We start from the raw sequence: 22,228 nt of genomic DNA, 5'->3' as shown, positions 1-22,228 counted from the left end.
TATATATATATATATATATATATATATATGACAAATTTTATCTACAAGCAATGGTAGTTACCACCTAATTCTTTGGCCTCCACGTGTCCCACCTTGTTACGAAGCCAAACGGGTGAATGGTAGTCGCTGGGAGAGGTTCTAAACCCGATAACCCTTGTCCCACGTGAGCTCATTAAGATAAATGCATGTGCTGATTTGTAGGGGCGTTGGGTACTCCTTTCTAGCTAGCTCCGTTGCGGGAAGCATTAATCTAAATGCTCTTGTGTGCTACTCCTTAATTGTTGGCTGGATGAAACAACTTTTGAATAGAAAAACAAATCACCGTGACACTAATTGTTTGCCCGATAGGAAAAGAAATATGGTCACTCAGAATTTTATAGTCTGGAAAGGTATGTGCATGTCTACCATAGCATGAATGTTATGTTCCACGGTATGTAGAAAAGCAGTATGAAAGTATGTAGTACATCATTAAAATACAAAGTTTGGAGTATGTGGAATTAAGGTATATTTCTGTTGAAAAAATAGTATGTGGTATATATCTTTAAAAGAAAGTATGGAGTATGTGGAATTGAGGTACATTTCTGTCAAAAAAAAAGTATGTAGTATATATATATATATTTAAAAGAAAGTATGGAGTATGTAGTACATATCTACTTCTTACTTAATCACGGAGTATGTATATACTTTTTAATTGTAGAAGGGCGTATGTGTTTATACATTTTAATACTAGACTAGAGTATGTGTTACTACTGGTTACTTAGTGGTAGTATATAATTTTTTAAACCAATATCCACAAAAATTGTAAGTACAATTATTTATTATGCATTTTGTTTTTGGGTTTTTGTGAGTTGCACAAGAGTACGTAGAATGAACAGAGTATGTATATAAGTGTACAATAAGTATGCAGAACATCATATACAACAGAACTATACAATGAGTTGAAGCATTCCATTTCTGCTATGTACACGTCATGCAGACATGGTGTGGTGCATGCATCAAAGGCAAGTAGGCACGCAACAAAGATCTATGCCTTTGACTTTGTAGTTCGTAGCAGATACCACCGCACGATGATTAACGATGGCAGCGATGTGTCTCAGTTGCTTCATTCATCAATGATTCATGCGCGTACTGCCGTAGCTGCGATACAAGCCTCGTCTAGTTTACTAGAGATGCACCACACGACTAATACGTGGAGCCGTAATCGTAGCTGCGGGGTGCACGGGTGCAGGTCGTACTATATGAAGTATCCAGTGGTGCTGCGTGCAGAATCTAACTTCGCCTTGTCATCCTCTTTATGCATGCCGGCCTTCATGTACCTGTCGTCATATTTGGACCCTCGAAATCATGCTGTAGATGAGAAAAAAAATGAGATAACAAAGAAACCAATTAGGAGAGATTATGTACACCAGATGCTCCTGATCAAATTGGTTGAAATTGACCATCGTTGGCCATAACCAAAAAAACTGGGACATAGGCAACAAAGAGGAACCGTATGAATTCTTTTGAGATGGAAGTTTGAACAACCTATGATCTCGCTACGCATACTTAGTTACCTGAATTGTGTGGTACTAAAGAACGACGTCAGCCAACCGTGGTTTGCACTGCATCAAATGTGCCGTCCAGCCGGTGTGACCCACGGCGAAGACGCCGATCCGCCGTCTCCAGGCGTTGAGGGAGGTGTCGCCCAGGTAGAATGGGAGGTCGAGCAAATAAAACTGTTTTGGTTCGTAACCAGAGTATACTAATAAATCTATTTTTACGTGGAAAAGATTGCAAAGTTGATTAGTAGCCGGATAAGGACGTATGAAAAGATAGTCATGCATTCAAATTTTCTCGGATAAGATGAGTACGCCATGGATAACCACCAATTAATCTAATGAATATAATTAATAATGAAACAGGTCGGGTGGAAGCTAGCCTAACTGGTTAAGATTCTGTAGCAATCAAAGAAAAAAAACAAACCAAGCCCAGATCTAATGACAAAAGATCGACGGTGGATTCTTAGGTGGTAGTTACCACTAGGTGATAGAAGGCATTTTTCCTATATATATATATGTATATATATATATATATGTTTCCTACGAGCAGTGGTAGTTACCACCACTTGCGTTTTGTATGTTGTATGTAGTATCTATCAAAACCGAGAGTATGTACGTGTAGTATATAGTATATAACAATGATTAGGTAGTATATATACAAATTTTTAAGTAGTATGTACCATTTTTTGAGTATGCTCTTTTTTATGTACAAATATGTACGTATTTCACAAATATAACAAAAACTATGGACTCATATGCAATTTTTTCATGTAATTTGTTTTGAAATATCTTAGATATAGTATATAAACATATTTAAAATAATAAAATAGTATATATAGTACCACATGCTAGTATATGAGACATGTGGGGTAACTACCACCGGATGGTAGGATGAATTTTCCCTATATATATATATATATATATATATATCTTTACTCTTTACCAAATAATAATAAAGTAAATTCGGTTTCTGTCGTACGTCGTCGGCCTTTTTCCAGAAAAGTCCCCCATTTATTAGAATTCAACCTGCCATCCTATTTTAAGTGGGTATATCAGAAAACGCTTCGCTTTTACAAAAACAACCCTGCATTAGTTACAATCCTACCCGCGATCCTTAATTAAACTGCTTCACCTCGTTCTCCACCGCCGGGTACGGGCCACCGCTTGTCGTCGGCGTCCACGCCGTAGGAGACAGCGAAGGGGTGATGCGTCGCGGCGGAAAAAAAGGAAGAAGGAGGCGAGGTCAGCCTGCTGGGTTGCCAGCGCCAGAGAGGCTCGTGGCAGGGAGCTCCTCTCCTCTGCTTCAGGCACAAGTCGGTTGAAGCGCTCAGGCTGCAGACCTACGGGGTGGGGGCCGAAGGGTGGCGAAGGCGCTGGATGGGACTTGGTGCAGGTCTCCGGCGAGATGGAGATGGCGTGGAGGGGGTCTGGATGGCGGCAGGTCCTTGGCCGGCGGTGCTCCGGCATCGGGCGGCCATGGCCATCTCTCTGCAGAAAAATAAAAGATAGAGAGAGCTCTTAGAGAAAAGAACGGGAGAGAGAAGAGAGATGGAGGAAGAAGGGGAGGGCTCACCGACGTCACGTCTTGGCTGGAGACGCTCGGCAGCGAGCTGAAGAAAGGGAAGCGGTCGTGGGGCTCCTGGTTCCTAGGAAGTGCGAGCATTGAAATGTTGCTCAGGGGCTGCCGTGCTCGCGCGCGAAACCGACCCATGTCTGATTTGGATTGAAATGAAGAACAATGGCATGCTTCACCAACCAAAAATGCGGAAGCAGACTTGGGAGGAAGGTCACGAACAGTTGAAGCGTGAAATCCAAAAAAAGAGAGGGGAGAGAGCCAATTTGAAGATACAGAAAAAAAAGGTCCGAGGTCAAGATACAGAGAAAAGGACTTGCGCCGGGACGGCATGTCGGCATGCCATGGCCGCGCATCCGATGGTGGGGTTGCAGTTGAACTACACGAGTACGAGAGTGGCTGTCGGTGCTGGAGCGCACGGCCGGAGCTAGAGGAGCCCTTCATGGCCGGAGGAGCGGGGATTCCCGGCGAGGGGAGCAGCCATCGCCATGGCCTGGTGGTGCAAGGATCCGGGGGAGCTGGGGGAGGGGGAGGCGGGTAGCCAGCACCCATGGCCGGGGGTGGTGCGGCGTGCGGGGATCCAGTGGAGCGGAGAGGGTGGGGGTGGAGATCCAGCGGCGTGGCAGTGGGTGTAGGCGGCAGGGGCGGCGTGACCCAGGGGGGAGGTCCGGTTGTGGACAACTGCCATCACGGAAGAGAAACCGAGAAGATAATTAATCAGCAAGGTGCGAGCGACGAGTCCAAGGAGCGCTACCGACGCGGCTGCTGGTTTCTTCTAGACCAGCTAACGCGTGTGTGGCTAGCTTTATCTTTAGACTAGCGTGCACACATGTCACAATTCCTGTTTTTTTTTTCTTTTTGCCATTTAAGAAAAATACCTGCTTTTTTCAGTTTGGATCTTTTTCCTTTGCGAAATTAATACTTTGGATCCTTCACGCACCGATAAAAATCTTCGGGTCCATCACGCAAAAGTGTTAGAGCATTTACAACCGGACATCTTCAATCCGTCTCAAACGTGGACGTTTGGTCACTGACAGATCACGAATATTCGACTCAGCGGGTGCCTGAAACGGGTCTCAAACGTCCGGGTCGACCGCCACCCTTATATAGCCTAAATATGGGCCGGATACGGGGGTGCCCGGGCGTGTCCTCCACGTCAAACCCGGCCCACGCTGTCTCACCCGACCCTTTATATATTCTTTCTCATCCGCTCGCCGAACCAACCCTAGCCACTTCATTTCACTCTCCTATGTAGATGTCCCTCATGAACTCATAATGACTGGCTACTAAAAAAAAGAAACAAACACCATACATACATGGAGAAGAATTAGATAATGTTACACTAACATCTATACACATGTTAGGGCACACGAGACAAAAACATATATGCTTGCACATCCAGTAAAGTAACATATAAAATAAATTGTCTCCAACTGATCCCGGTTCATACAGTGCATAATAAACCAGAAAGGAGCAACTAAGAGAATGGTAATATGGTGTGTCCTTAAGGAAGGAAAGAAATTAAGAGGAATAATATCAGGTTGGAAGGAATGGAATTAAGAGAAAGATTAAAACTCTCATGTCGAAGAAGGAAAGAATAAACTCCATTCTTGCTAGGGACGAAAAGGAAATAATACGATCAGAAATTAATATTTAAAATGTTTTTGCCTTCTAAAAAATGATGTGTAATTATTAGAAACCATTCGTGCATTTTAATTTATTTTGCGAAGTTTTAAGAAAAGTTGTCACGTGGTAAACTAATATTCATATAATTTTAGAATTGTTCACCCTTTTCTGCAAGAAAAAGTTTCTGTTATTCTAAAAAGTGTTCACATGCTTAAAAATCGTAATTAAAAATATCCATTCTCTTGTAAGAAGTCCATGTGATTTAAAAAGATTATATATTTTTTAAAGAATATCGATGCATTTTGAAAACCAATATACTATTTTAAAGTGCATGGGCGTAGGAGGGATAGTGTGTGACTAGGTGTAGGTTGCAACGGGAAGGGCGGGTGTCACGTCCAGCTCGCCGATTAGTTTTTAAACTATTAGAAATTCACTTGTGATGGTGTGGTTCAGTGGCAAGTGTGAGTGGGTCTAGGGTTTAGGCGGTGACCGAGATCGTCACCATGGGATTGGCCGCGTAGGGACGTAATGTGATCAGATGGACACCACGATCATAGTTGATGAAGGCGGGAATGAGGATAAGCAATAACATGGATGAGGCGGCATGTTAAAATAGATATCATGAACATAAGTCGTGTTTATTATGTTAGAAGTATGTGTTTTATTCTCCCGTTGCAAGGGCGTGTTTGGTAGTATATATTTATATCTTTACCTACTAATAAAGCAGCGATTGCTTCTGGTGGTACGTCGTCGGCGATTTTGCAAAAAAGTCCCTCCATGTATGTGTATTCAACCCGCGGTCCTTTTTTAAAGTGGCTAATCTAAAAAACGATTTGTTCTTAAAAAAGGACCCTGCAGTTTATATTATTCAACCCACGACCGCAGGAAAGGGAAGGGCCGATGCTTGGTTGGTGGTCTGGGCGGCGGATCCGGCGGTGGGGCAGACGGATCATGTCGGAGTAGCGCGAGGCTGACGGAGAGGTGGCGGCCGGAGGCAGGGCGTGCTCCAAGGCGGCCCAGGCGGCGGATCAATGGGCGCTCCTCTCGGTCGTCCTCCTCTCGGCCGTAGGACAGGCAAGAGGCGGCTCTTGGTTGGTGGTCTGGGCAGCGGATCCGGCTGCTCCGGCGCGGATACGGCGATGGGGCGGACGGATCGAGGCGGAGGAGCACGAGGCCGACGGAGAGGTGGCCGGCCGGAGGCGGGCCGAGCTCCAAGGCGGCGGGGTTGTTCCATGGTGACTTCCCTATAGAAAACAAAGATTAGAAACAGAGAGAAGAAGAAGGTAAAAGTCGAGAGAGAGAAGGAGAGAGGGGGAAGTGACAGCTCCTGGGCTGGCCTGCTCGTGGCACAGCTGGAGCTCCTCTCCAGGCGCGGTCGGAGGCAGGGAGGCCGGGCTACTGGAGTGGCAAAAAGGGGGGATTTGCGAAGGGGGGGGATAGAAACGAGTGCGGTTGCGTGCTTTTGCTGTAAGAAGAAGAAATATGTTTATTATCAAAATAAATAGTACCACCTCGCTCCTTTGTAATCAATCGAATCAATTTATATACGGCAGTGCTTGAGGCAGCAAAAACCAGAGAAGGGAACAGATTAAACTCAATGAAAGGCTACGAAGGAACAACTTAAGCACACAAGCAGCGATTCCGTTGAGAAATCAACAACCAGAGGAAGGGAACAACACCAGCCACACTCCTTGAACAATTACCAGTGTACAAGTTGAAAATACGTGTGTTGTGACACACGGTGTCACCAGTGGCTGTCGCCTGCCCCCCTTGGAGAGCAGCGAGCCCTGCCTTGCAAAGCCCGCACCTTTCTAAGGGTTAGTCTTTGTAAGCTATATTAAAATGACTAAATGTCTATTTTGCTTCCATACACAGTTATGCTTATTCTCGTATCACAATAGTGGTTATGATAAACAACGTTATGCTAAGTCAAGGCGAGACATTTTATTTATTAGTATAGCTCAGGCAGGGTCCGTCAATGCAGTTTGCTCAGCCACAAAATATTTTGTTGTGACGCCTTAAACAATCAAGTCTTCATGAGCATCATATTGCTTTTCCTCTTTCTTTTTACCTATCTTTGCGCAGTAATGGGCCAGCCCATGTGCGGGTTGTGGCGCCCCCTGTTTTGTATTTCTTTTTTATTTCTGTTTTGGTTTTTTTCTCTAAAAGTTAATTTCGGATTCGTGGTGCCCCTTATTTTTTATTTTTTTACTTTTTTATTTCTGTTTTGGTTTTTTATCCCAAAATTAATTTCGGATTTCCAAAATATCAAACAGTTGTGAGTTTTAAAAAAGTAGGAAAATGGTAAACTGTTTGTGAATTTGAAAAATATTCAATAAATTACAAAATGTTCATGACTTAAAAAATTGCCCATATATTATAAACAAATCACGATTTCAAATGAATTTTCATGAAATAAAAAATGATCATGATTTTTTTAAATGATCCAATATTCCAAGCATATTCAGGAATTTAAAAAACATGTCCATCAGCTTTTAATAAATGTTCACAAAAAATAAAACACATCCGTAAATAATGAACAAAACTAATTGTAGCTTCCATAAAGGTTTTATTAGGAGATCTATAGAGCTCGTTTTATGATTTTATTTAGTCCTTCGCGTCGGGTAGAAAAGGGTTTCCGTGTTTTGAACAACGCTGAACCCAACAAAATTGACATAACTTTCTAAGGGTTAGTCTTTGTAAGCTATATTAAAATGACTAAATGTCTATTTTGCTTCCATACACAGTTATGCTTATTCTCGTATCACAATAGTGGTTATGATAAACACCGTTATGCTAAGTCAAGGCGAGACACTTTATTTATTAGTATAGCTCAGGCAGGGTCTGTCAATGCAGTTTGCTCAGCCACAAAATATTTTGTTGTGACGCCTTAAACAATCAAGTCTTCATGAGCATCATATTGTTTGTTTTAGAAATTATATTTTAAAAGTGTCTTATCTCATCATGACATCATTTGTATATACTTTATGAATTTGATTCATACTTTTTTATATCTACCAAACATGTATAACTTGATAGTTTTTTTCTGTTGCAATGCACGGGCATTTCCAAAAATGTTCGTTAAATCAAAAAAGTTCATCAAATTCAATAACTATTCCACCCAATTTTTTTAAAAAGTTCATTGATTATAGAATGTTTGCCAGTTCAAGAAAATTGCTTAAAAATGTTCACAATTTTTTAAAAATGTTTGTAAATAGCAGAAAATGTTCATAAATTAAAAAAATGTTCTTGATTGTAGAAAATTTTCAGAAATTTGTAATAGTATGTTGTTTGCGATTTCAAATATGTGCATGAGTTTAACAAATTGTTGATAATTTCAAAATGTTCATGATTTTTGCGAAATTGAGAGAGATATTGTATCTCGGTGATGCAGCGAAATGTGATCATGACCATTGAAAATTATGAATTTTTTCTCCCGTTGCAACGCACGGGCCATTTGCTAGTATATCTACAATTAAACAAGAATTTTCTTATATGCGCCCCATAATTAGACCCACAACACTACACAAACCAATCTGTACCGCACAATTAGACCCATAAATCTTAATCTAACAGGCATCATTAATCTAATAGCGTTTTGGGGTGGAGTTAGCAATTTTCCATGGCTGACCATACTCCGTCCGCAAAGGAATATTCCACGCAATGCACCCGCACCTCCCCATACAACGCTCATTCCTCTATTTGGCTCGTGAAGTCGGGACGAGACTTGCCTGCTTGCCGCACCTCCCTCTCTCGATGTGCGCCGCCGGCTCACTTCCCTCGATCTGCGCTCAGCTCTTCCACTGCGGCACATCAAGGGAAGAAGATGGGATTGGCGGGCTAGCGGCTGCGGAGCGCGGGCGGCCTGCGGCGGGCGAGGGCCTGTCGGTCGCGAGCACGGCCGAGGGCCTGCTGGGCGGCGAAGATGGGATACTCCGGCGGGCTACCAGCGGCGGCAGAGGCTTAGCGCCTGCTTCTTCTCCTGATGGTACGAACCGGCCCTTCTGCCACCTTGTATATTTGCAGCTTGTCCCGTCTTTCATACCCAGCCGAGAGAGAGATAGAGAGGATATTGAGATGGCACGCATGGCTTTTTTTAATTAATTTTGTATCTCTGTGTTGTTCAAACAACTGGCTCACACCTGACTGCCATAAGAGCAAGCTGAAAGTGGTGTACAAGAAGTACTCCAGCGAGAAGCTGAGATTAGTCTTCCTGCGCACGGCTGTAATCAACTTGTGCAAATATACAGTTGCTATATACTACTGTATTAGTTTACAATAAAACATGTCCAACCAGCTTAAATCTAGCAATACTTGTCTAGCCAACTTAACATATTCTTTTAATTCTACATCTCCAACTAGAAAGCAATCTTTTGCTGGGAAATTAGTTGTAAATTAAATTAATAACCAGGAGACTGACTCTTCTTGGAATATTATGATAAAATCAACAATTTAATGATGGAGATCTGCTTCAGTTGTATGCTCTCTTGTAGCAAGGAAAGTGTGCTGGATGGTTTATCTTTGGTGTGCTTGGTTATGTCTGAAGGTTCAAACGAAAGAAGTACTGAAACTCTGAAAGTCTGTTCTGTCCATGCCACCAAACTGCTAGATTGTACAACTAGCACGAGAGATTTATTGTGCAACTAATGGATAGTTTCATTTTTAGATCAAAAATATTTCCTACAATACTTGTTAAACTACTTCGGACTGGAATTAATGTAGCTCTTTTGGTTCCCTTATTTTTTTCAGGATCATCGCCAACTCACTGCTGCTCATAGAGGTGAGTCAAAGGCTGTAACAATCTTTGTCATTATTTTGCTGCTCAGATAGGAGTTCGAGAAATCATGAATTACCTGACAGATAATGCAACCAAAACACAGGAAGAGAAACATATATGGTGAATGACGTCTATCATGCTTTTGCAGGTAGTAGTATGCATCCACACAATTCAAATTCACGTTCTGGAAGGATATTGACCAACTAACCATGTATTAATTGTATAGTTAAATTTGTTGTTTTACTTCTATCCGAACTGAGTTCTAACAATCAATATTTGATTCTGCTACAGACTTCCAAGGACAGTTACAACAATTCTGGAGCATGTATCGTCCTCAGTCCTCCTGATTTTGCTACCGCCATTTCCATAGTATTCAAGATGTAAAACCTCGACATGTGATATGTTATTAATAGGATCATCACGAAGCGGCGAACTCGCGATGGGAAGAAGGAAAACATGGATTTCTCCGTGCGCTCTAGGTCGATGCCTCCTTATGGTCTGGGCCATGGGCTCCTTGCGAACCCTGGAGGGGGCCCCTAGATTTCGGGGGCTCTGGGCGGCCGCCCTCCTGCCACCCCCTCAGGGCCGGCCCTAGTCACCCCACCCTGCCGCCGCCGCCGCCCAATTCCGGTGCCCTCGCCAGCAGTCTGCACCCACATACTACCTTCCCCGCACACCGCTATCTTCCCACGTCGCCGCCACCACCGCCTTGCCGCTGGGCCACCGCAGCTCCCCTGACGTCGTCGTGAGCATGACCTCCCTTCCCGCGCCCCCGGCCAGCTCCTTCGACAGCGCCGCCACGCTCGCCGGACTACGCCAACCTAGCTACCTGGTCCAAGGGAGACGCACATCTCTTCGTCGGCCAGCTTCTTCGATTCAATGATGCCCGCAAGCTGTTCGGTGGCTTACCCGCAAGGTAGAACTTGGAGCACCAAGAATTTGTGAGAGGTGATGACTACTTGTGTGATCATGCACAATATGATCGTAGAGGATGAGCGCCCGGAACGTACCTACGACCAAGGGTTTCAGTTTCAGGTGACAATGTTGTGCCTCAACATGGAGGAGCGGCAACATTTGCACAGTTCATCCAATTTCATCATCAAATGCGTGATTAGAAAACTCACATTTAACTGCAAGATGATTTGGTTGAGCATATGTGTGAGCTCACGTTGGCAACCAATAGATGTACTTTTTTTAAATGCATTTGAGACAATTTAATTTTTATTTGTCTTGTAAACTATGATATATTTATTTGGCTTGTGAACTATGTTATATTTGTTTGCTTGTGAAACTATGTAAAATGTTTGTATTTTATTTGAATTATGTTTGAAAAACCACGGCAAGCCGACCGTGAGGGCGAAATGGGTTTACGCGTTGGGCGCACTGCCGACCCAAACAAAAAACAGGACGGACGACGAGCTGACGACCGACCCAAATGAACAAAAGGCAGACAAAGCGTGCGTTCGTTTGGGTCGAAATTGGAGTTGCTCTAAATTCCCAGAATTAATAGTTGTGGCTTCTATGCATAACAGTTGCGTGATGTGCTCATGCAATTTAGACTTTGTGTATCATGCATCTCGAGTTCCTATGTACACATGCTTATATGTATGTACCGTTCATTATTGCATAGATGAGAGCTTCTATATATACCTTCCACTTATTCCATTTGCTAGCTGAATGTGCCTCAATGAGCTAGCTATCTAGGTAGTAACCAATCTGTGTGCTTACCAAGTTATTCTCTCCACCATATTTCATTAGTATTATTATATGTTTACAATGTTTAATATGTGAGAGATTGGAGGATACCAACTTGTTAGCAAGCATGCTTCTTTAGGATAGGCCTAGCCAACATGCCATGTTTCCGCACCTCCCTCCGCAGCGCAATAGGCGAGAGATGACCTGAACCTATTAGAGTGCCACCATTTTCAGCGAGGGGGACCACCTATATTTGTAATGAATTCAGATCATGCACCCTAAAAAATGAATGCTTGCGAAAAGAAGTGGGAAAAGATAATATACTGGGTGCTAATTCCGTTGGCGGGAGTCAAGTACCCCAAGGACATTTCCAATAGCCATCCATGTTGAAACAATAGTCGGGACGACATTCGAGCCATGGTTCGCCGTGCCATGATGTGCATCCCCATTACTTCCTCTCAGGTCCAAATAAACTGATTTTGCACGGATATTCGATTCTGAGACCGTGCTCAGCTGATCCCGAAATCAAATACGTCCGTTCGCATAAAGATCTGCGCCCTCGAACGTATTGCAGTCAGTATTCGGTGTGTATCGTCTCTGATATGGGCAGCTGCGCTGGCGCATTTATTTCTTCTGGGTCGTGTTGACTGTTGGCTGCACGGCGCTCCATCTGGACAACTTCACCCTGAAAGTCATGGCGTCCTCACATACTGCACGTGCTAACCAAAAGAACGAGGCATGTCGTTCAGAAAAGAAAAAGAACGAAGCATGAACTGCTAGGACTACCGGTGCTCACCTCGTATACAACTTTCCCCGCTTGCTCCGGCAGGCTGGTCGTGCTCCGGCAGGCTGGTCGTAAAAGAGCCAGTGAACACCGAAAACACCCGGATAAAAAACTCTCGACGAGGCAAAAGAAAACCTCGACGCAACACCCAGATCAGAGAAAGATTTTTTCCGACCCTCCATATTTGTTCCGTCGTCCACGCCGGCAGACCTCATGGTCGTGCCATTTGCAGCTGCTTCCGACTCGGGCGGTGCCATTCCAACAATTAATGTTCTTCGGTTTGAAATCTCTTCTGCTGGCTACCAAAAGCAGCACCTAGGCATTCAGTCTTATGCTTTCAGATTTTGGATCCCACTGGGCACAAACCCACCCTCCAACAGCGGCATTGTGTGGTTATCTCAAAATGCAGGAAAGACATAAGTCCTCATCACTCACATATAGACCATATCAGAGCAATTAGCTATCTCCCAACCATGTGCACACCACAGTTTGACCTCACATACCGAACTGGAGGAACAAGGGTGGAGCAAATGCTCACTGAAACACACCAGAAAAATACTCATACTACAACACACAGATTAACAAAACTAGTTATCACATTTTATTCTGATCAACACCAAACGCCGAGTGCACGTGTTGCAGCAGTGCCCTTTCATAACATTTATGCATCACTGGATACACCATCTTCACCCATAGCAGCATTGTTGTCATCGCACTGTACCCCATTCATCAGAGCTGCTCCTGCGTCAGCACAATTAATCCGCTGGCCATGAGGATATCCCTTAAGTCGAACAATCATAAATACATAATCGATTTGTCCCTGTCAACAACTGATCTCTACCAAAAGGGACTCACCTCCAATGTTTTCCACATCGCCGACAAATGGTCTGCATATTCCTTGCTTGCACACCAGCAACTTCAAAAGAAATGAACTGCATTAGATAACTAAGCACCACTCGCAAACCATGATAAAATGTGTGACACAATAGTAACCTTCAGTCCGATGGGGATAACTGTTGGCTTGATCAACCCACTCCAGTGCCGCCCTAGATAGGTCACAAATACGCCGACATTAAAATGCTCTCTCATTGGCTGCATTCCTTCTCAATGGCAGAAGCCCAGTCGTTTGTAAGTCTGCGTCACATACAGACTTATGACAACATACAAATCAGCTTCAATCATAATTCATCAAAATCAGCACTCATTTTTGAATTTTTAAAAATGTCTCACTCACATTCCAGATAAATCTTCGTCTGCGCCACAGCTAGAGTCAAAAGCTGCGGCGGGAAGTTGGGAAACTCACGGAAGCACACAGATCCATAGACGCGCATTAGGGTACAGAAACTCACCGGTCAACTAGATCCAGCGGGAACTCGATCCCACTGGCTTCCATCGCCGCTCCGCCGCAAGAAGTCGTAGCCGCCGCACACGCCATTGCCACGAGGTCCCTTTCCACTACTTCTCGGACTCACTGCTCGTCAAATCCCCCTTCCAAACCCTCGACAAGTTTCGCACAGCGGACCCACACGCAGACGTGAAGTACAGCCATAGCTAGAGACGGCTCAGGTTTTGCCCATACGACCTGGACTACCGCCCTTACCAGCTGTTGTCCGACGCTCGCAAAAATCTAATCAATAACGGACACTAGCACCTGCACGATCTACTATTTTCTGCCTCTGGTTTCCCCTGCATACATTACAACAAACAGAAAGTCGGTACAATTTTACAAGAATTGCGCAGCAAAGGCACACCTACCATTTTAGCTTGATACGTAGGTAATCAAAAATCAGTACTCACCGAGCAACCGCAGACTATTTCATGCATGCACATTGTCCTCTCGGCGTTGAGTCTACTCTTACCATATCTAATTCCGAAACCGATCTTCCAGAAGTGCAAATTGTAGTAGTCATATGCCTCACCAAGTGAATCAAAAGTCAAACCAAGTGCTGGCCGTACAACACTCTTCGTAGGTTTCTATGCATACTTGCAAATCGACTGCTCCAGAGCACTCATCCTTGACGGACATGGTGTCCGGTCTGGAGGTGCACTCCCTAGCCGTAATCTGAATTTTCCCAACAGATGCATGTTCAGTATAGCGTGCACACTTCAAGAATACTATAAATTCACTGAGTGCCGTTCTGACAGTAAAACTCCCGTAAGACTCCCGTACGTGTAGCATTGCCGTAAAAACAGTTTGCAGTAAGGAGCAGATGCACTAATTCCTACTAATTTAAGCACCTCGTACAGACAACATCGCAGTAAACTTTTTCCGTAGCTGAATTTAATTATATGGAAAAATGGAACACAGTAGCGAGAAGGAGTTGGGTTCAGACCTTTCTGGCCAACTGCACCTTGTCTTTTGTCGACTTTGGGTCTCCTCGGGGTCGAAGGCAGGGACGTGGCCACCATCGTAGATCACTTCCTCCATGAACTGGTCGTAGTAGGGGTCGTCGACCGGTGCCGTTGGTGTTGGCATTCCGTCAAACAAGACGCGGGGGGATGGCATGGTGCCGGTAAACGGTGGTCGTGCTTGCTTTCTTTGCATCTCGATGGACGGCCGGCGGACGCTGCTGGACCCAGGAGTGACATTGAGGTCGATGACGGCCGAGGGGCGTGGTGTGGACGGCGCGATCACGTTCACGTCCGGCGACCCCCCGAAACGGGTCTGGCCGTCGTGCCTTGGCGAAGGAAAGGCGACAAGGGCGTGGTCCACGACGTCGGCGACTGGCAGTGCGGAGGTCGGGCGACCGACAACCCTGTGCTCGCCGGACCGACGGCCCCTCCAGAGAAACCGGGCGGGCGACAAATGCCAGCCATGAGAAGGGCGTGCGCTTTGCTGACGATGGCCTCCTTCTTCTCGACCTCGGCCTTGTGCCGCGCGGCCTCAATCGCAGCACGCTCGGCGGCTCTCTTGGCCGCGGCGATGTTGTTCTTGGCGACCGCCCTCCGGCTCCTCCTCTTCGCCGATTCCGCGTCCAACTTGGCGATCTCCTCCGGCGTGCACTCCGACCGTGGCTTCCTTGGTGCCTTGCCCTTCTTCTTCTTGGCCATTCTGGGTGGGTCGACGGCCAGCCCGTCGGAGTTCGGCTAGGCGTCGGACATGGACTGGCCGGGAAGGGAGTGGGATGGGCGGGACGTGGGAGGGTTTGGGGGGGGGGGGGGATGGCGCCAAAGGGGCCGCGGGGGGTTTTGGTTTGTGTCACCGATAGGCGGGCTAGGGGCGGACAAGCGCGCGCGTCCCGCCCGTCCGCGCATTGTCCGTTTCACCCTAAAAGCGGCGCAAATTTGGGCCGCGGATGGGTCGAAAGCGGACACAAAACGGACAAAAGTCCGTTTGCTCCCGCGCGCTGGGCCGCCTCGTTTGTTCGTTTTACCCCAAACGGACGGCGCCAGACAGGATAGGGTCGCGCGGTGGAGTTGGCCTCACCGCCCACCCGTAGGCTGTAACCAGACCCAACATTTGAGTCTGCAGGTTCGGCACGGTTGGCCTCGCTCGTCGGCAACAACACCAGATGAACTTTATCTGGGTTCTCAAGGTTCTTGGCGAACTCCTCCCGCAGGGGGGTACCTGCAAAGCGACGGCAGTGGCAGACCCCCACGGCCGTTTCTTAGGCTGGTCATAATGGTAGTATCATAGCTAGTATTATGCATGCCAACTAGACAATTTTGATGAGGTGTCATAGCATTAAATGAAGAAAGAGAGGATGTAGTATCATATCATGATACCCTATCATAATAAATGCTATGCTACTTTGTGTCATGCATGTCAACAAATAGAGTACAATATGATACTAATACATAATACTACCTCCGTTTCAGTTTACAAGTCCTACGCGTATACCTAGGTTGCCAATTTTATCACCCTAATATTGTTTCTTCTCCGAGAAAAGAAGTTGACGACCCGTAGGCCTTCCACCTCCACGCGGCATTGCTCCGTCAGGCTTTCGCCCATTGCGGAAAATTCCCCACTGCTGCCTCCCGTAGGAGTCTGGGCCGTGTCTCAGTCCCAGTGTGGCTGATCATCCTCTCGGACCAGCTACTGATCATCGCCTTGGTAAGCTATTACCTCACCAACTAGCTAATATAAACTATAGAACACAAAAATTGTCTAGTTGGGGGGGGGGGGGACGGCGCCAAAGGGGCCGCGGGGGGTTTTGGTTTGTGTCACCGACAGGCGGGCCAGGGGCGGACAAGCGCGCGCGTCCCGCCCGTCCGCGTGCTGTCCGTTTCACCCTAAAAGCGGCGCAAATTTGGGCCGCGGATGGGTCGAAAGCGGACACAAAACGGACAAAAGTCCGTTTGCTCCCGCGCGCTGGGCCGCCTCGTTTGTTCGTTTTACCCCAAACGGACGGCGCCAGACAGGATAGGGTCGCGCGGTGGAGTTGGCCTCACCGCCCACCCATAGGCTGTAACCAGACCCAGCATTTGAGTCTGCAGGTTCGGCACGGTTGGCCTCGCTCGTCGGCAACAACACCAGATGAACTTTATCTGGGTTCTCAAGGTTCTTGGCGAACTCCTCCCGCAGGGGGGGACCTGCAAAGCGACGGCAGTGGCAGACCCCCACGGCCGTTTCTTAGGCTGGTCATAATGGTAGTATCATAGCTAGTATTATGCATGCCAACTAGGCAATTTTGATGAGGTATCATAGCATTAAATGAAGAAAGAGAGGATGTAGTATCATATCAAGATACCCTATCATAATAAATGCTATGCTACTTTGTGTCATGCATGTCAATAAATAGAGTACAATATGATACTAATACATAATACTACCTCCGTTTCAGTTTACAAGTCCTACGCGTATACCTAGGTTGCCAATTTTATCACCCTAATATTGTTTCTTCTCCGAGAAAAGAAGTTGACGACCCGTAGGCCTTCCACCTCCACGTGGCATTGCTCCGTCAGGCTTTCACCCATTGCGGAAAATTCCCCACTGCTGCCTCCCGTAGGAGTCTGGGCCGTGTCTCAGTCCCAGTGTGGCTGATCATCCTCTCGGACCAGCTACTGATCATCGCCTTGGTAAGCTATTACCTCACCAACTAGCTAATATAAACTATAGAACACAAAAATTGTCTAGTTGGGGGGGGGGGGGGGGGGGGGACGGCGCCAAAGGGGCCGCGGGGGGTTTTGGTTTGTGTCACCGACAGGCGGGCCAGGGGCGGACAAGCGCGCGCGTCCCACCCGTCCGCGTGCTGTCCGTTTCACTCTAAAAGCGGCGCAAATTTGGGCCGCGGATGGGTCAAAAGCGGACACAAAACGGACAAAAGTCCGTTTGCTCCCGCGCGCTGGGCCGCCTCGTTTGTTCGTTTTACCCCAAACGGACGGCGCCAGACAGGATAGGGTCGCGCGGTGGAGTTGGCCTCACCGCCCACCCATAGGCTGTAACCAGACCCAGCATTTGAGTCTGCAGGTTCGGCACGGTTGGCCTCGCTCGTCGGCAACAACACCAGATGAACTGTATCTGGGTTCTCAAGGTTCTTGGCGAACTCCTCCCGCAGGGGGGGACCTGCAAAGCGACGGCAGTGGCAGACCCCCACGGCCGTTTCTTAGGCTGGTCATAATGGTAGTATCATAGCTAGTATCATGCATGCCAACTAGACAATTTTGATGAGGTGTCATAGCATTAAATGAAGAAAGAGAGGATGTAGTATCATATCATGATACCGTATCATTATAAATGCTATGCTACTTTGTGTCATGCATGTCAATAAATAGAGTACAATATGATACTAATACATAATACTACCTCCGTTTCAGTTTACAAGTCCTACGCGTATACCTAGGTTGCCAATTTTATCACCCTAATATTGTTTCTTCTCCGAGAAAAGAAGTTGACGACCCGTAGGCCTTCCACCTCCACGCGGCATTGCTCCGTCAGGCTTTCGCCCATTGCGGAAAATTCCTCACTGCTGCCTCCTGTAGGGGTCTGGGCCGTGTCTCAGTCCCAGTGTGGCTGATCATCCTCTCGGACCAGCTACTCATCATCGCCTTGGTAAGCTATTACCTCACCAACTAGCTAATATAAACTATAGAACGCAATGGTGGAAGTGATGTTCCTCGGGGAAGAGAAAGGGGACCGAGGGTTTCGAGAATGAACCAGCACCGGAGCGGCGGTGGCATGGGGTCGCGGCTTGGCCCCGTACGCGCACGTGTGGTTCACCCACGTACGACTGACGGCTCAGCTTTTCCGTAACGTCCAAGACTCCTCATCTGATCCACGGCTCGGTAAATCTGCCAACAACCTGGTCGACGGACCAGGACGGCCGCGGGCGCCCTCCGTCCCGCACCACCACCGAACCACTGTTTTCCCGAAATTTTTATTAATAGTAATTAACAATCCAGTAATTACGAAAGTAATAAAGTATAAATGGAAATTTTAAATATGGTAAGGACGCGGTGGGCAACAACGTCCCAGTGTGGACGCAGATGCTAACGACGTCCCATCCTCGACGCTATTTTGGATAGCAGCCACCATCTGGTTGGGTCGCACCCTGAACTAGCCTGCTCGCGGTCGCTGGATCCGTCTCGTGCCCGTCGTCCAAATTCATCTCCTCTCCTACCACAACCGGCCCTGACCTCCGGCTAATCGCCACCGCCCACCTTGCTGCGGACCGCCTCTGCCTCATCCCCCACCTTGTCACGACCGCCCCTGTGGTGGCATCAGCAAGGACGCCGCTGTGGCGGCATCAGCAAGTTGGCCGGAGATGTTCTTCCCTCTCCCTGCTCTCCTCTACTTCTCTGTACGTCGTCCCTACAATTGGTAGCATTGTGGATCTTCCCAAGGTGCTACACTGTAATTTGTCGTCACAGAAGGTATACATTTTGCTATTTCCCAATTAAACAGTACTCCGGCCACGCAATGTACTAGCTCATAATTAGTGATTACAGTGTCGATGCTTTGAAATTAAACAATACAAGGAGCAGATGCTTTCAAATTACTTCTGACTAAGGATTTACTATTTGTCTCTTATTCTGTCTAATAGATTCATATGAAAGTAACAGTTATGAAATAATATAAATTAGTTAATTGTCTTTCATAAAAGGTATTGTGCATCGAACCAAAACATTATAAATTTCAGAACGGTTACGAAATAACATAGTACTTGAGCAGCTGAGCATAATTGATTCATGTGCTATTTTCTTGTAGCTTTACTGATTACACTGACTGTGTAAGCATAGCTGAAAACATTGGATTGTTTGAGTTCAGGAACATCAATCCAATAATGTATAAAGTATCCACTTGTAAATCATTGAATCATTGTATATAGAGGATTCAAAAAAAGAAGATGCAATACGGTTGTAGAACAACTAGCATGAACAACAAGAAGATCGATTGGAGGATCCTAATGGCAAGTGGGTGGTGAGACGATGTCGCCTATCGGCGTTGTCGGCTGCGGGAGGTTGCTTACAGTACGGCGAGGTCAAGGATCGATGACTGCATGCGTACTAGGGTTTATAGCTCATGGAAGTTTCATAAGTCAGTAGGAAACGACCCGGTTTAGTCCGATCTAAGGGGTAGGCCCGGTTTGTGTTATTTGCACTAGTAGAAAAGGGGGCATCAGTCCCGGTTCGTAAGGGCCTTTAGTCCCGGTTAGTCCCGGTTCAAACTAAAACCGGGACTAAAGGTCGTGGCCACGTGGAGCTCCACCTTTAGTCCCGGTTGGTAACACCAACCGGGACTAAAGGAAATTTTATGATTTTTTTAAAAAAATTTGATTTTTTTTCAAATTTCTGAATTATTTTAACCTTTAATCTCTAATCACCACCCCTCACCACTGCTCAATTTATCCTCTAATCTCTAATCACCCCTCATCATTCCTAATCATCTAACTTCCCGAACGGTCACCCATCCTCTAATCTCTAATCATCTAACTTCCCGAACGGTCACCCCTCACCACTGCTCAATTTATCCTCTAATCTCTAATCACCCCTCATCATTCCTAATCATCTAACTTCCCGAACGGTCACCCATCCTCCCACTCCCCCAGCCTGAGCACGCTTAACTTCTGGGTTCTATTCTCCCTCGTTTTCAAGTCTGCACTTGTTGTTTTGCTGACAATAGTAAGATGTCAATCCTATTAACCCTCAGGAATTTTGCGTGAGCATGAAGTGACACATTTCACTGTTTGAGTTTGAAACTATTGTTTTAAAAAACAATAATTATTTAGTAACACTAATATTTCTTGAATAATTAGTTTGACCATTGTTTGACCACAGTTTGACCAGATTTGACCAAAATTCAAATTAACTGAAATAATTATTTAGTAACACTAATATTCTAGAATAATTAGTTTGACCATTGTTTGACCACAGTTTGAATTTTTTTCGATTTTTTCCACTCTAGATCTTAAAAGCCCCGTAACTTTTTTCTGTTAGGTTTTTGAGGATTCTAAAAATGTTTAACGGGGTACCCCCAGTTAAATTTGGATGTAACTTTTCGAGTAGATGATTTTTCATATAAAAAACTTTTTCATCCGAGTTAGTATGCAAAAGTTATGCCCATTTTACTAAATTCTAGAGAGATTTTGCAAATAAAGTCGAAATTCATATTTGTAAATTTTCCCAACAACTAGACCACATATCACATGGGAAACTTGTTTTCTTTTATTTTTTTGACATTTTCATCATTTTTTTTATTTTTTTTAAAACTGAAAAGGCGATCGGGGGGGGGGGGGTGGAGTTTGAAAATGGGACCTTTAGTACCGGTTCGTGCCATGAACCGGCACTAATGCCTCAAACCCCATTAGTACCGGTTGGTGGCACGAACCGGGACTAAAGGTCTAACCCTTTAGTCTCGGTTGGTGCCACGAACCGGGACTAATGGGCATCGCACCCTTTAGTCCAGGTTCGTGGCACCAACCTGGACTAAAGGTCCAGACGAACCGGGACAAATGGCCCACGTGGCCCCTGGGCGCACGAACCGGGACTAATGCTCCCATTAGTCCCAGTTCTAGACTGAACCGGGACTAATGGGCTAACCCGGGGTGGACCAAAGCCCTCTTTTCTACTAGTGTTGGGGTTCACCGGGTTGAGCAAGAAGCTCAGTTTGGCCCTCATAGATTTCAGCAAGCTTTTTCCATTGCAAATGTTGGCTATATTGATTAGTCCACCTCTGAACCTGCAATAACAATGTCATTATCAGAACTACCTGATATTGATCCTCAACTGAAGCGGTAGTAATAGGGATGCAAAATCGGACATGGCGATTCGGTGCCTGAGCGTAGATGCTCCCGAAATCACCGTCGCTAGTTCCTGGCTTGGGATCCGCACAAATAGCGCTATCGCAACTGACACCCGTTCGTGGAAAATGGTAAGACCAGGTTTCTTTTCTTTTTTGGTATTACTTGATCTTTTTTGACAATCTAACTAGACGATTGTTTCCAGCCGTTGAACTCGTAGAGATTTCAATACAAATTGTAACAGATTATTTACCTTGTGTGTGTGAATATGTGAACTATACTATTCCACTATATTTTTGCATTTTCTGTGAATGTGTTTAGCATATAATTTAACATTCCCCGCAAAGAAAAAGAATATAATTTAACACATTCTTTCGAATTGCAGGCCATTTCATTCAGCATTGCCCGCGGGAAAAGCAGACACCTCCACCTGGCTATACCTGCTACGTGCAGATGCCAGATTCCAGGGCATTTTATTCAGCATTTTCCAACTATTGGGGATCCCAGATTTGACAACTAGAAAATGTCTCGTCCAGTTGCCCCGGTTGTATCTCTGAATCCTGTTTGATGGCATTCTCTCTGCACTTGCCCCAGCTGCATCTGTGAGTGTGTTGATGACTTGCCAGCAGAACTCCACTGCCAACTATTCAGAATTATAGGGAGGATGTAATAAGGTGATGGCAGATGCGGTCTGTATCTTATATCCGGTCTGTATCTTCAGATGTCCTGCTCTGTGGTGAACCAATGTTCAGATATTCGGATGCCCCAACTTTGTTTTAGTTCTACGTATCATTTAACGAGTTTATGCTGCTTTAAATTGGATGAGGAATAACCATCTGCGGAAGGTGATCAAGTCGACCGGCCTCGGAAAAATTTGGATCTCAAGAGCAACACTGAAGGCTCTGCAGGGCGGTCAGCGGAGAAGTTGCTAGGTCACCAACCTCCTGTTCCTGCCCATTCAAAGCCATTTCATTCATTCTCTGATTCCTGAACTCTTGTCCTGCAGAAACGGAGAAGTTCTGGCCCTGAACTGAATTCAGTTCATACCTCGACAGT

General features: G+C 45.8%; 1 protein-coding gene across 2 annotated transcripts; it reads right to left on the bottom strand.

Moving 5' to 3' along the window:
- Positions 1-900: 900 nt before the first annotated feature.
- Positions 901-3,841, bottom strand: LOC123112717 (uncharacterized). Of its 2 annotated transcripts, XR_006455650.1 has the most exons (3): positions 3,112-3,841; positions 1,554-3,026; positions 901-1,347 (listed from the first exon to the last, which is right to left on the bottom strand). XR_006455650.1 is itself a non-coding variant. In XM_044533789.1 (2 exons), the coding sequence occupies exons 1-2, from the start codon at positions 3,661-3,663 to the stop codon at positions 2,667-2,669; spliced, it is 912 nt and encodes a 303-aa protein (XP_044389724.1). In that variant the 5' UTR covers positions 3,664-3,841; the 3' UTR covers positions 901-2,666. The 2 variants fall into 2 exon arrangements, 1 of the variants encoding a protein (XP_044389724.1); XM_044533789.1 differs by having other exon boundaries at positions 901-3,026.
- Positions 3,842-22,228: the final 18,387 nt, after the last annotated feature.

This window comes from Triticum aestivum, chromosome 5B (assembly GCF_018294505.1).
Source record: "Triticum aestivum cultivar Chinese Spring chromosome 5B, IWGSC CS RefSeq v2.1, whole genome shotgun sequence".
NCBI classification, from domain to species: domain Eukaryota; kingdom Viridiplantae; phylum Streptophyta; class Magnoliopsida; order Poales; family Poaceae; genus Triticum; species Triticum aestivum.
The sequence above is the reverse complement of the archived record's forward strand: the minus strand, read 5'-3'. Positions and strand labels throughout refer to the sequence as shown.

Coding starts and splice junctions, on each gene's coding strand:
- LOC123112717 (XM_044533789.1), bottom strand. CDS start 3,663: ATGGGTGCTGGCTACCCGCCTCCCCCTCCCCCAGCTCCCCCGGATCCT. Junction 3,027..3,111: donor CCAGCCAAGACGTGACGTCG/GTGAGCCCTCCC, acceptor ATTTTTCTGCAG/AGAGATGGCCATGGCCGCCC.